The 15,998-nt window shown below is 40.1% G+C and overlaps 1 protein-coding gene across 2 annotated transcripts in view; it reads left to right on the top strand.

Annotated features, from left to right (window-relative positions):
- Positions 1 to 15,998, top strand: part of LOC134537388 (dynein light chain Tctex-type 1) — a 250,492-nt gene that overhangs the window by 23,811 nt on the left and 210,683 nt on the right. For both annotated transcript variants that reach the window (XM_063377758.1, XM_063377757.1), the window contains exons 2-3: positions 2,942 to 3,132; positions 10,302 to 10,375. In XM_063377758.1, coding sequence (XP_063233828.1) covers positions 2,942 to 3,132; positions 10,302 to 10,375 — 265 coding nt within the window. The remainder of the gene's footprint in view (positions 1 to 2,941; positions 3,133 to 10,301; positions 10,376 to 15,998) is intronic.

Below are 15,998 nucleotides of genomic sequence, written 5' to 3' on the forward strand. Positions count from 1 at the left end.
ATTAAAGGAATTGAATTCGAATGTTTTGGTTTGGAGTCCCGCAGGAAGCACCAACTGGCAACACTGCGCGGGCCCTGCGCTGTCGAGCAGTGTTGCCAGGGGAAGCCTAATATGTACATCAAGCTCTGTCCCTGCCCGAACACGCTCGAATATTCACCTTCGGCCAACCTCGGGTTTATTTATATATATTTATATTTCTCTGTTTATTTTAATGTAGCTATACTAACCTAACTAACCTTTCATAGTGTTTTAATGTAGCTAACCTAACCGACCACTTTTATTATTTGAATTCATTTTTCCTGCGCAAAAATAAAACAAATCCCGAGGTTGTCCGAAGGTGAATATTCGGGCGTGTTCGGGCAGGGACAGAACTTGATGCACATCTTAGGCTTCCCAGTCAGCACCTGCAGGCGTGACTTCGGAGACCTCGGTAATGACTGTCTGGGGTACCCGCCCCCGACTGCCTCTCGCCCATTGTGCGGCGACCGGCTTTTGTTTCCACCCCCACCCCCACCCCTACTTCCCCCACCACGGGCACCAACTTCCCCTGAATGAAAACACGTAGCCGTGCAGCGCGGAGACAAAGCAGGTAGGCTATCAGCCGCAGAGAACGAAAAGAGTGGAATAATCTCGCCCAGCGCTTCTTTCGGAGGGACTTAACAAGGGAAACGAGTTTCCGTGAGTTTGCAGGGCGTACAAGTCGCATGCGCGGGCAACATTTTCATTATAATTCCCCCCCCCCCCCCCCCCCCTACTTTTCATTTTGGAAAAAAAAAATAAAAAAGAATGCGGAGTTAGCAGCTCGGGAAACTTTTCAATGGCGCGTTTTTTTTAAGTCCGTTCTTAGATTGTTTCGCAACTTTGTTTGGAATCGGAGCGCGAATTTATGATTTTATTTCAAGCGTGTTAAAAAAAAGGTTTTGGCAGTATCCAGCGACCGAAAAGTTTTTTTCTGACCTGGCTGTAGGTTGGCTGTGACAGGTCTGTCTGCACGTCGAGCTGTTACTAGCTCAGTTTCAGTGGCAACACACGTCACACCTGAACACGGATGTCTGATCCTGTGCGTCAGCGCAATTGCCAAATATTTAGATAACAAAAATTAAAAGTAGAAATAGGTGGCAGATGTTATCCTATTTGTATGCAACTCTGTGTAAGTCTGCTGTGGAAGTTACAGCATACTTCACTACTGGAGGTGTGCTGGGGGGCAAGGGGGCAGGGAGGCACCCAGGCCACCACAGGGGGTCATGTGATCACCGCCGGGCGCTAGGGGTGGGCTGCCGTAATGATCCGCCGCCGCAGTCGACCTTACGAGCACAGGGGAGAAACTCTAATTACCGAGACTGAGACCTAGTTTTTTGAAGTAGTTATGGGCCCGTCCGCTAGATAGTAGTTTTCATAATATATTGCTCACATAACTACATTAATTTATTAGGAGAAGTAATGTATAAGCTATTATCAGGCAAACAAACCAGTGAAAATTCACTCTATTTTAGGTAGCCACTAATTTTGTGGTGTGTAATACAATGAGTTTTTGCACCTCCGACTCCTTTATTTATTACAGGACGGTTTATTACAAAACAGCATGAAGTATTTTCGCATCGGTTAAATTAGTTCCCTCCCAATTACACTTAGTTATTAGTTAGGTTAGGGGATAACTTAATATAACAAAAAAAAAAAACAACGTATTAACTAAAAAAAAAAATTGTATGAGAACCTCTATTCCGATTTTTTATTTGCTGGTAGTTATGGGCCCGCCCAACAGATAGCGACACATGTCGCGTGAAACATGGTTTCAGTTTACACTGTAGAGTCGCGCTTGTTTATTTCCCTCATTGTTCTGTGCTTACGAGCAGGCGTGTCGGGGGGGGGGGGGGGAGGGGAGGAGGGAAGTCGCACCCCCTTCCCGCCCCTAAACACGTGCCCCTTGTTAAGACGCAATGACTTTTCCCCTTCAAAAAAAAATAATTCTTTTTAGCTCCGTGGGCTCGCACCTGGCCTAGTGGCGGTCTTCACCACTTCTCGTTCACCCACGCCATACTTCCGCAAACAAGAAACTGCTCACTGACAAATTCAAATTGAACGTATTTCTTTGCCATTATAGACGACAGAAGCGAAACATACCGTGTTTGCAAATAGTCTGTATTTAATACCGGTTTGCACGCGTGTTACTTTAACTAGGATGCCTTTCGTACAAATTTGACATGTGTTTTTCATGTATTTAATAACATTATATGTGTATGTAGGCCTATTTGTGACTTGTTTCATCGAAATTATCAAACAACTGAATTAAGAACAACGCATTTAAAACGAATAAATACAAACCCAGAGTATAAAATGTACGGTTTTCTGTAAACGGAGTTCTAACAATTCCCTGAGGATTTTAGTGTGCAAACAATTTTTGACGTGACAACGTATAATAAATCGATGAACGCCGGTTGCACGCACGAAAAAGTGTCCCGTTACACAAATTGTTCCGTTACGGAGTGTCCCGTTACGCATATTGTTCCGTTACGCTGTGTCCCGTAACGCTCATTGTACGCTTGCGCCGCATCTATCTCTCTTCCACACGACTGTTCATAAAGTGAAGTGAACAGTTAATGTGGTTTTCATTGCTCATTACAACAATAATTTTGGCAATAAAGGTTAATTATTTTTGCATTTTAAAAATCTGATTACTAGTATAATTTCAAGTATTTATTCTTTTATTATTAAAATAAAAATGATTCAATTTTATTCATAAAGTATGCAATCATTTCTTGAATGTTTTGTTATGACGTTGTCACGTTAAACTATCGTCCGTAAACCGACTTTACAGACAACCAATTTTTTTTTTTTTTTTTCAAAATTCAAATATAAAGAGAATGTAGGTACTCATAAACTATGAAATATAAGCGCCATACTGGGGCCGCTAGTTCAGGAACACTCTGTGTGGCTACGGCAGGTGCGAGGGAGGCCCGTATCACGTGTCATGTGTCACGTGTCACGTGACGGGTGACAGGCGAGGACAGCTGGGCGGCATTCGACACGCCGCCGGCGTGACTCGGCGCTGCAGTCGTGCCAACCCCCCGGGCGGGAGCAGGCTCACGCGACGTGGAGCAGTGCCGACAACGGAACAGAATACCACAACCACCAGTGAGTGCGCGGAAGACGAGGTGAGATACATGGCTGGTCCGACGACCAGACAGGGTTGCGACCTTTCCGAATCATAATAACGTTCGGAGGCTTTCACGGCCATTGTCTGAAGTAGCTTGGCTTCTGGGTTGTAGCCGCGTACTTGGCGAATAATTCACCGACGTTTCGGTCAACATTGCAGTCGCCATCATCAGGGAGCAGTTACCTACCGGTTACAAGGTACCTGCTCCCTGATAATGGCGACTGCAATGTCGATCGAAACGTCGGTGAATTACTCGCCAAAGACACGGTTACAACCCAGAAGCCTAGCTACTTTTCAATCATAGACTTCATGAAATAGCCATCAGCACTGACAGCTAGTCTGAAAAAGAATGAATTCAGTAAATTAATTTATTTCACTCTACTGGTTGAACCCAAAACGTTAAAAAAAAATTGCGACTTTGTCAGAGTATCACGCCAAAAGTTTAAAACTTATTAAAACTTTTTTATTTTTTTCATTTAATGGAAAAAACTTGTTTTGACGTAACGACATATCGTGTTTGTATTGAACAACGAGATGATAGACACAGAATAGGTTTGTTTGACTTTTGCGTGTTCTTGAGTTGCTGTGCTACTGTGATTTGTTGCTGTGCTGCTGAATTACTTTATCGCTGAGTTGCTTTGCTGCTCTGTTGATGTCTTGACATGTCGCGAGAGCTCTAGGCTTCAATGCTCGTGGCTAGAAACCCAGATATTTCGCAGTATATTTTTGGCTTCAAACTTCAATTAAAAAATTTCTGTAACAAAAAAAAAAACATTATTTCGCCTGATTTTAATGGGAAAAACCTTTTTATTAAGTGGTCAGTCCGTGATAATAGGGACTATAAATTATCTCTTGTTCAATGATCTTGTAGGGCGGCACAGTCTTAGCAACTCTCGGAAAAAACGTCTGCCCGCCTTTCATTGGCTCGTAGCTTTGTAAGACGCCTCAACAGGGTATCCCTGGAAATCGTTACGTCTTTGACTGAGAGTCTTTCTTTGGCTCCAGGTGATCTTTAGGCTTATCGCAAAACGAATCCGCCAATTAAGTCCAGGCCAGGGCCCCCACATGGCCGGTGCTACCGTTGCTATGGCAACGGGACCCATGGGTCTAGGGGGCCTGCGAAGGAAAGGGGGGAAAAAAAAGTAGACAATTTTTAATAAATCATAGAAAACAATTAAACAGTAAGGCCTAAATTTAGTTACCGATGAAATATTACACCAGAGTAATATTATTCGGAATATGCTGTGCGTACAGAACGTGTCTGAATCTACAACTGTGAGTAACAAAACCACCACCAATTGACGTGATACCATGTTGACAGTGCAGAACACTTACACTCATTTATTTGCAATTTTTCAAATCAATTTACGTTGACAATCGAAACACTGATTTAAAAACTAGTTTTAACGTGTTTTAAAAATAATTGTGTAAAGGTTTAAAAAAATAATTAAAACAATGTACATAAAGGAAAAAACATTTTTTTTATCTCTGTTAGAAAAAAAAAGGGGGGGGGGGGGGAGGTCTGGTCCAGGCTCTGCCTATAACTGTAGTTGAGGGACTGTCTGAATAACTGCGCCGCTGTTATTCGCCCCGGCGGAGGTACTGAAGACCCGCCCACTCGGACACACAGTGTGCCCAGAGCTTCAGAAGAAACCTGGCGCGGTGACAGGGCCAGCACAACCTCTGAATGATTCAAGTGTGCGTTAAATAAACTATTGTGTGAGCGAAGTTTGAAAAAAAAAAAAATTTCACTGTTCAATTAAATATACTTTTTTTCCCCAGACATTTAAACATGTGATTATTTTTAATTATTTAATTTTAAAATGGAGTAAAATAAATTTTTGTTGTCAATGTTGGAATACTTGTGTAAAATTATAGGTAAAAATACTACCGTAGTAAATAGTCCCAGTTATGATAAAAAATTTTTTTTTTTTTTGTGTCAAGGTGTGGATGATTTTCGTTAATTTAAGTTTGGTACAGCTACTTGCGGAAAATTTATCAAATGCCAACTGTACGCGAGCAAATGGCCTCATTTATATTTAAAGAAAACAGAATGCTCATAATTAATACTTGGAACGTATTCCAATACTGATGTGATTTATGCGGTGATAGAACCTAGGAGAAAGAAATCATCTTAATTTTTGCTCCCAGACAGACATTACTTCTGTTGGAAATGAGACGGGAAGCTAGCGAGTCCATGCTTGGCTCTCTAGGAGGGGAGGAACCCTCCCCTCTATCGACGCCCTTGGACATTGAGCAGGGTGGGGGTGGGGGGAGGGAGACAGCCTGTAGGAGCCGCGAGTTTTAGTATAGAATTAAGAGTGAGGGGAGTTAGTCATGGCGAAAACGTATCCCCTCCTAGCACATGATGCACGTGACCTTCTCAGCATGGTTAAAAACCCGCATGTTTAGAGCGTATAGGGCTTGCCCTGAGACGCACTTAGAGTCTTCCCTACCTAGACCCCTCCCTTACACACTTAGTTTTAACTTAGGTTAGGAAAAAAAACGTAAATGACATGGGTATATCCCAGGCTTAGGCGCGGTCCAACCCCCCCCCCCCCCCCCCCCCCCCCCCCGCATTCGATCAGTCGGATCTGCCGAGCGTGTGCAATAAGGACGGCGGACAGGTCTGTCCGAACTGGTGGTGTCCACATCGGATCCGACTGTGACCTCTAGAGAGCCCTCAGTCCGAACAGCGTCTCGCCAGTCCAAACTGCCAGTCCATCAGCCATGTTGTGTCGTGGCAGACATCTCTTTGTTTAACACTCTTGTGTCGCTTTGTTATTTTTTTCCCCCTTTCTCTTTCTTAAAAAAAAAAGCGCAATTCCAAAGTTGAAATGTCAGTTCGGGCTCAGCAGTCCTTATTGGGAACTAATAATCGCGTCCATTCGTTTTCGGCGAGGCGGGATGATAAGCGCGACGCTCGCTGGTGCTTCCAGCGCGGTGTCTCCTCTGGACTGGCGCGCAGTCTTCTCGTCGTCACAGGACAACTGTGAGATCTGAGCGGTGACCGTAACATTGCATGGCGGGGAAATAAAGATAAAGGTGTAATGCAAGTTCCTTAAGTGCTTTCAAGAATCTGTACTGGTTTTTTTACGCCTAAAAATTACTCTGAAAATACGCGTTTTAGCCATTTTAACTCTTTCTAAGAAAAAGCAGTTTAGAAACGAAATACGGGAACACAACTACTAATTCGCTACCTTATTTATTATTATAATTATTTATTCGAAATCGGAATTCACTCGGATATCTTGAGCAGTACTACAGTAGTATTTTTACCTATGGTTTTACACAAGTATTACAACATTGACGACAAAAATTAATTTTACTCCATTTTAAAATTAAATAATTAAAAAATAATCACATGTAGTTTGAATGTCTGAAAAAAAAACTATATTTAATTGAAAAGTGAATTTTTTTTTTTTTCGAATTTCGCTTACACAATACATAGTTTATTTAACGCACACTTGAATCATTCAGAGGTTGTGCTGGCTCTGACGTCACCGCGCCTCACAAAGTCCCGCGGGTCGTAACGAAACACGTGATCACGGTACGTAGTCTGTGTTTCTGTTGAGCGTGAATACCGCAAGTCTCCGCAAGAGTGTATGCAATCGACCCCCCTCCCCCCGCCGTCAAAATCTCTCCTCCCTCTTAGGGACAAGTCACACCGCAACAGTAGACCCACGACCTGCGCGCCAGAAGATACGCCAGCCCACGACCAGAGGCTGCTGCGAGGGCGGAATGTCCCCCAGGTGACGGTGCCCCCCTTTCCCCACCTTTCCTCCCCTTCGGACACCCGTGGAACATGGGTCCCCCGATAACTCATCCAAACCCGCCCCAAAAAACCACATCTCAACACACCATAACAATTATTTCACCCTCTCGACCCCGCAACAACAATCACCCCAACCAGCCACACATCACAAACCCATCTCCAAAGCAAACAGTAGAGGCGAGGGCCGGCGAAGACAGGATCAGCTGGCGACTCGCAAGTCCTTGCCTCTGGCTGTGACGTGGTGCGTCGGCAGGTGTGCTGGGCCACTCACCGCGGGAAGCCTGAGATGTACATCAAGTTCTGTCCCTGCCCGAACACGCCCGAATATTCACCTTCGGCCAACCTCGGGTTCATCTACTATATAAAAATAAGTCGGGTTTTCCTTCCTGACGCTATAACTCCAGAACGCACGAACCGATTTCCACGGTTTTGCAGTCGTTGGAAAGGTCTCGGGCTCCGTGAGGTTTATAGCAAAGAAAATTCAGGAAAAATTCAGGACAAACCAACATTTTAAGTAGATGGCGCCGGCGAAATACCACTCACTGACTCACTCATCACGAGATCTCTAAAACTATACACCCGATTGACTTGAAATTTAGCATAGTTACTCATTTTGTGATGTAGACGCTCACTAAGAACGGAGTCTGCGGAAATCCGATCCCAAGGGGAGTTTCGGGGGCGTAATATATCAAAATTTCCAGTTTTTGGTAGAAAATCACCATGGCAACGGCTGTTGCTTTGTTGATGCTTCATTCGTCTCTATGGCAACGACTATTTCATTGTTAGTGCAGTCCTCATCACCGTTGAAATTTTGCGGGTACTTTAAATATCAAAAATTGCCCTTTTTTTCAAGTATATATATTTTACAGATTTGTAACTTCACAGTAATGTTCCTTATGTTACACAGGATGACATTTTCCGAAATTATATCCCATGGGTGGTTAAAACAAGGCAACAGTGGGTACTTTGTGTGCATGAGAACAGGATTTTGCATTGTTCATGCCTTCTGCATCTCCATGGCAACGGGCATCGCGCGGCAGTGGCGTACCCACAAGGAGGGGCATGTAGAATGAGCGGCGCAAGAGTGATCTGCCTGTAGACTGCCGTAGCGAAGTACGGGTACATCAGTTGTACTTTGCGTGCACGAGTCGGGAAACCATCGGTGCTATTCATTTTCTCTCCGGTACATTATACAGCATTGTAATACATTTTCACTGAATTTTTTTATTTACCATTACCGTAAATGGGAGATGTGGCTTAATTTTTTTCAATTAGTATAACCGTGCGAAGCCGGGTCGGGCAGCTATATATATGTAAATTACATAAAACGAAGCCATTTGGTGGCGAAACGGAGTTCGCCGGGTTTGCTAGTTTATATATATTTATATTTCTCTGTTTATTTTAATGTAGCTATACTAACCAAACTAACCGTCCATGGTGTTTTAAAGTGTTTTAATGTAGCTAACCTAACCGACCACTTTTAATATTTGAATTAATTTTTCCTGCGCAAAAATGAAACAAATCCCGAGGTTGGCCGAAGGTGAATATTCGGGCGTGTTCGGGCAGGGACAGAAATTGATGTACAACTTAGGCTTCACACTCACCGCAGGCGTAGACGACCTTGAGGTAGGCGCGGGTCTGCGGGCGGCACGGGGCGCCGAAGGTGGCCGAGTCGGCCGTCAGCGAGCACCGCCGCCTGCCGTGGCACGCCGCCATCACCGCCTCCGTGGCGTGGCTCGCCAGGCACGCTGTCCACACGCACAGCACGGCACTAGCAGTAGCACTAGCACGGCACTAGCACTGGCACAGCAGTAGCACTAGCACAACACTAGCACAACACTAGCACAGCACTAGCACAGCACTGGCACAGCACTGGCACAGCAGTAGCATAACACTAGCACAGCACTGGCACAGCACTAGCTCAGCAGTAGCATAACACTAGCACAGCACTAGCACTAGCTCAGCAGCAGCATAGCACTAGCACAACACTAGCACAGCACTACCACAGCACTACCACAGCACTAGCACAGCACTAGCACAACAGTAGCACAACAGTAGCACAGCACTATCTCGCGGCGCCAGTGCTCCTGGGCTGGAGACCCTGGAAAGACATGGCTGCACAACCTGAATGCAGATGCATTATTGACGTCGAGGTGATAAAAAATATTCTTCCCTCGCACACACTTGACCGTTGGCCGTCGGCGACTGCTGTGGCCCAATAAATAATCATAACAAACAACACAGAGCTAGTGCAGGGCGCACACACGCTCTCCCGTGTCTCTCCGCGAACTTACAGACATGCCTTTAATTTACAATAAGACCTGTCGCAGTTCGATAAATGATGCAAGCAACTCATAAATCATGCATCTGCATAGGTGAACAATGTTACTGATAGTACAAACGCGAAGTGAAATTTTGTATGGGGAAACTAGCCCTACAAATATATACATATATATATTTTTAGCTGATATCATAGCAATCTGAAAAGAAAAAAAAGAGGGGGGGGGGGGGGGGGGGTTGTCTGTAAAGTCAGTTTACGGACGATAATTTTACGGGATAACGTCATAAGAAAACATTGATGAAAAGTTGCATACTTTTTGATTTTCAAATATTATTTAAAGTTTTTGCAAATTTAATTAAAATAATTTTGTTTAAATTTTATCACGAAAATTTAGTTTAAAAAAAACCGCCTTAACCTGTTTGATATTATAGAATATTTTCTCGCACGGAGGTTGGCCGGTTCTTGCACGCTCGGCTCAGGCGGAACGAGACAATTTTTCGGGCGTTCATTGATTTATTAGACGTTATCACGTCAAAAAATTATTATAAATATTAAATCTTCTGTAATGGCACAGACGTATCACATTCACGCACATCTCACTGGTATGCCGACCACAGATGCTGTCACCATTAAGTGTTGCTTCCTTCATTTCTGACGAGATTCAGTGACGCGAACCAAGCGATAACCGGTAATAAAAATTCTGGTTCTCATATTTAAAAGCATGAAAAAATTTAGAAACTAATATTAGTTTAAATTTATTAAAATAAGTATAAGTAGAATGCAACGGCTTGAATGTTTTTTTTGACGTGATAACGTCTTATAAATCGATGAACGCCGGCTGCACGCACGAAAAAGCATGACTCATTGTCACGTTCCGCCTGAGCCAAGCGTGCAAGAACCCGGCCAACCACCGTGCGAGAAAATCTTCTATAATATCAAACAGGTTAAGACGATCTTTTTAACTAATTGTTCGTGATTATATTTAAACAAATTATTATTATTTTTTTTTCATAATTTTCAGAGCTATAAGTAGCAAAAAGTGAGGAGTTATTATGAAACCTGATATTATTTTTTCCCAATGTTCTTTTTAGAGTCGACTCGCTGTGGCCAGTGGCTGGCTCCAGGGACTCCGTCTCCAGCCACGGGCCGTCATGGAAACAGCATGGTGAGTCATGGGACCAGCATGGTGAGTCACGGGACCAGCATGGTGAGTCATGGGACCAGCATGGTGAGTCATGGGACCAGCATGGTGAGTCACGGGACCAGCATGGTGAGTCATGGGACCAGCATGGTGAGCCATGGGACCAGCATGGTGAGTCATGGGACCAGCATGGTGAGCCATGGGACCAGCATGGTGAGTCACGGACACAAACCGTTGCGGGGTGACGGAAGACTACCATACTGGAAGACTACCATTATGGTATATACAAATTTGGCCACACTAATCCCCCCCCCCCCCTCTTTTTTTTACTACGTTCTTGACACTTATTGTTACAGAAACAGGTTTCTATTTTGAGTAAGCTTCTCTGCACTAATACCTGTGCCTTGTTAACAGAAGTGTAAACAAATATACACATAAAACAAATCAAAATACAAATCTGTTTAAAGAAATTCAGTATCTAAATGAATTTCAAAAACAGCGTAGTTCATTAAATAAAATTTCAACTGGCAAACAAAAAATTAAATAATAGGTAAATTAATTCAGGATGTAGTTTCGGACATACACTATCACTCATTAAACTGTATGTCATGAGAAACCTCAGTCTGTTTGTGCCTTAAGAAGGGAATATATCTCTTTCCCGAAACGTCGCAACTGATATCTTGGGAATAACATACTGTGTTAGTTAGTCTGCGCTATCATCGTTGTGGTTTTCAAAATATCTGTTGTTTTTTTCCGCTCAACTGTTGCTTACGGTGTTCGTTTGTGCTGTCATCACTGTTTTGTAACATCGCTGGGTTCACCTGTGCGTATATCCGTTTTTTATTACAATTTTTTATCTGTTATGTTTTATCGTTGGGTTATTTGCCGTAGTGCACCGTAACTTTTCTTTGTAAATGGAACAGAAATATTCATATAAACTTAGATATTTGTTAATTTGTACATTTACATGAAAATAACTGTATCACTACAAAATAGTGTTACCATTTATGTTCTGTGTTTCCTCAATACCTCCAATATTTAAAAGTTATGTGTAAACCCTTGTTTGAATAGCTTTCCAGTATTAACTGCGCATATTAAGCACGGTAAAACAAAAGAAAGCCAAATTTTTGAATATTTGATCGATTAACTTTTCCATGGTTTAAAAAAAAAATTGCCAAATGTACACATCAATTGAAGTATAGAATTATTAGCAAATTTTTGTAAGAAATATGTACTCAGTTATACCTCGATAAACCGTATTTCAAATGTGCAAAAATAACCGAAGCTATGTGGTGTACAAAGTTATATCTTTCTTTTAGTATTACAAACTATATTCCAATAGAATCTTTTGTAAAAGTACTGAAAAATCAATTCTGTGAGTTGTCCAAAGTATTTTTCGTCTTTATTTACTGTTCTTGTTGCTAATGTCTCATCGTTGTTAGCCCACTGTGTCGTCTGTGCTGAAATAACTTTTTTAGCAATTCTTTGTACGTAATTTTCTGTCTATTTTTTAAATGTTTTGATGTTCCCTGAGTTTCGCTTGTTTACTACATTTATCTTTCTTGTCTGTTATTGAGGTTTCTTATGACATACATTATAATCAGCAATGGCGTATGTCCTAAATTATATTTATAATCCATCTCCCCAATTGCAAGAACCATTAAAAAAAGAAATATTAAAGTATTTACTTGGTGTTTGAAACCCGCACGTCTGCAAAAAAAAGTATTTAAAATAAAATTATATATTATTTCGTAATAATCTCAAAATATCAAGTGTAGTATGTATGGATAATTTAATTTCATGACGAAATTATTATAATAAGTAAAGGTTCTAATAATAATAATTTAAAACAACAAAATTATAAGAAGAGTGAAATCTCTTGTTGTAGGATATTTTTTTTACAAAATATTTTTTGGACGAGAATAAACATACACAGCTATTAAATGAACTTTTGATACTGTAACAGTTAAAACATAATACATGTTTCATACTATTACACGTAGAAATATTACACATCCAAAATAAAAACACCGAATTCCAGATTTTGTTACCTAGAATTAAAATTACAAATAATTAAATAGCGATGTCACTGCGATGTGCACAAATACTAAATAAAAACTTTCTGTAGTTGCGTACTCAAAGAAGTTCATGTTTAATAATCCCGATGAATAAATTACGTTCCTGAGGGTTTCATTGTATGAAATAAAACATTTATGCTCCTGCTTAGACTTGATGTAAGCTATTACCAAGAATTCTGTATTCAGGAGTACTGCAAGTTCCAATAATGTGAATATTTCTCAATAAGTAAGTAAATCTCACAAAACTAGTGTCATCTAAATTCTTAGTCTTCAGAAACTGATAGATTTAAGGCCAGTACTATCGTTACCTAAAATTCCGGTGATGTCAGTATGAAATGTATCTTATAATTTGACATATCCAACATTATCATTGATTTAGTACTAATTTAAGATTTTGAAAATGCCTATTTGCAAACAGTTGTTTGAATAGCTATCCAGTATTAGCTGCGCATATTAAGCACGGTAAAACAAAACAAAAAGCCAAAAGTGATACAACAAGGTTAACTTTTCTGTGACTTTAAAACCAAATAAATAAAATGTTATACAATAACTTCATGCCTGTAAGCACACACTTATTGTAAATAAACACACTCTTTTAATATCTAACATTTATTTCAAAATAACTTTACCATTGACTCTTTTCATATATTTTTACTAGTCTACAGTTCTATATAATTATTTTACAGCGGGACCGTAAGTTTGTTTGCAGAAAATCAACTAAAAAATTGCCAGACTATTTATAACAATTATATTTCACTGTTATGAAATTACACAATTCATGCTGAACGAACAACATGAGAACACATAAATTTGTTCGTTACCGAGGTTAGATGTTACTGCACGTACTGCACGTGTTGATGACACGCAAAACTACAGTAAACTCGTGTAAGAACATCATGTCAGTGTTAATAAGACTGCAAGGATCCGCTCTACCACTCTGGTTCTGGGGTAGAGCGCCTGCCTTGTGACTTGTAGGACCCGGGTTCGCGCCCCGGCTCCTCCAAGGCGGATTGCCCAGACGAAATGGCGGCATTTTCTCTGGTATGAACACAATCCCTTGCAACAAGTCAAGCTACCAAAGAAACGGTGGGTGGAACAGAAAAAAACCTTCCAGGTGGCTTCCAAATGGGGAGCCCGTTTCTTTTCTTGGGCTCCCCATGCGGTGGCCATTCCGGGGGTTTCTCCGGGGGAACGGAGTTTTGCAAAAATATTTTTTGTAGTTTTGTAGCGTTTTAGTTTTTAGTAACTGTAGCATTATCATTCCAACATTTAAAAAAATTGCTTTCGTACATAAAATATTTGAACCGTACCGATGTTGTGTGTTCAACCATTTATCGGTATATATTTTTTGAAGTATTATTGACAGTTACATTTTAGTCACTAACTATTGACTAATACCTCTGTTATGTAGAATTTTAGACTTTTTTACGAAAAAAAAAATTTATAGGCACATGAATTTTATTCCTAAAAATATTATTTCTGAAAAAAAAAAAACACGTAGTTTTCAATTAAGACACACACACAGTATTATATATATGTCTTAATTATCTTACACACAGACGCTTTGCAATTTCATGATATTAGGTGTTCCGCAAATAAGTTTATCTAAACTACTATTTAATATTTAAGAAATGATATTCCAACTGTTATCGGAATTGATCAAAAAAGATTGCCGAAGGGGGGGGGGGGGGGGGAAAGGAAATATGTTTGTGAAACTATTCAGCAAGATATTTCAGCTGTCTAGATCTGGTTTTCAAATCAACAAATGTCTCTGAATTACGAAAGCATTTACTGTATAACATTTAGAAAAATAAAACTAATCCACTTTTAATACCTTCGAGTTATAGTGGATGCCAAGTTTTTATTTTTCACCAACATGTAGATATTACCATTAGTTGCACTTGAATATCTTAGTTCTTATTAAATTTAATACTTTCTCTGCATCAATACCTGATTGTATACTTTGTTCTTCAAATTGATTAGCTATGAAGTAGAATATTGTGTCGTAATTTGGAATTAAATAACCAATTTTGATTGCAATAGAATTGAAAGTATGCAGAAAAAAAAAGATTGTATTAATATTTTTAAATTTAAAGCTTTTAAATTACTTTTAAATATGCTACAATCCTATATAAATTTAATTTGCATGTTCTATTTACTAGACGTTCAATCAGTGATACACATTTTAGTATATAGCCTACGTTATATTATCATTTTTGAAGCTTCAGACATAAAATCTCGGTTTGGATTAAGAATTTCAACTTGCAATTATAGAAGTAGTGACACTTTTAAAACCATTAGTAACAATAAAATTTTTCAATAATCTAGAAACATTCATTGGTAAAAATCTTAAGAAAACTTTTATAATCTACATATTTATTTTGTATACTCCATTTTAGTTTCTGTTTAAGATTCTTTTGAAAATCAAAGTAACCAATTAGTTAATATGTATGAACTTTATCAATCTTTATTTATCTGTGTGCTGTATTGTTTCATGTTTTGTCGTAAAGTTATTGATATGTATCAGCGTATGTCTTGTGTTAATGTGTTTTTGGTTGTTATTATATGACACGTAATTTTTTTTAATGTATGTGTGTTGTAAGGCACGAAAAACTGAATTTCAATTTGATCTGACAGTTTTAAAGAAGCAGTATAATATGCTACGCATAGTAACATTTTTTATTTCCTAAGAGAAAAAAAAACTTCAGCAGAGTTTATTTTTGAAAGACTGCAAGCCTGTGTAAAGCCCACCAACATTCCATGCACGAGCCTGTCTTCCCTAGAGCGCCTGTGCTGCTTGCCCTCTGCCAACAAACTACACTACACAAAAATATTTCCCTCGCATTTCAGCATCTTAAAAACACATTTCGTAGACTTTTAATAATTTAATATGGACATTAAAAATCTTAATATCTGAGTTTTTTTTGGTGTTCTGTGAGGAATACTTAGATTTTTCTTAAGCATAATACCATTAACATAAAATAATATTATACGTCGAACAGTAACAGCGGTAAAAGTGAAAACGGAATTGGTTGGGCTTGACCAGTCGTAGTGCGAAATTCAGCCACCAGCGCCGCTAGTGTTGCTGTTCTTTTTTTTTCAAGACATATACTTTAATTTCACACCCTCAAAAAAATTTCTTAAATAATATACCCGCTAAAAAAATCCCACTAAAGATTCCCCCTTAATATATGTACCCCCTAAAAAAATCCTTTACATCTTGGTTCCCACTTAGTTTGGGGGGCAAACCCCCAAGTTGGCATCCCTGCCTGGGAGTTGTGGCTGCTTCCGGCATCGCGAGAGGTTGGCAGGCCTGAGTTGAGATGACGGATGTGGCGGTTGAGTGGAGGCCGATGTTTCCACGACATTTGAGGTTTGACGGCGGGCTCTTTGAGGGAAATTAGGATTGAGGCGTGTCACGCAGGGATTCAGGGCAAAACATGAACCTTAACCGCAATGTTCGTCATGAATCCAGCAGTAATGGGATTGGGCCTGGTAAATGAGACAATACTGAAAGCCAACTGAAGCAAATTATTTGACGGAAAATTTACAAAATAATTGTTTTTAAC

Source organism: Bacillus rossius, chromosome 12 (assembly GCF_032445375.1).
Source record: "Bacillus rossius redtenbacheri isolate Brsri chromosome 12, Brsri_v3, whole genome shotgun sequence".
In the NCBI taxonomy this organism is placed as follows: Eukaryota; Metazoa; Arthropoda; class Insecta; order Phasmatodea; family Bacillidae; genus Bacillus; species Bacillus rossius.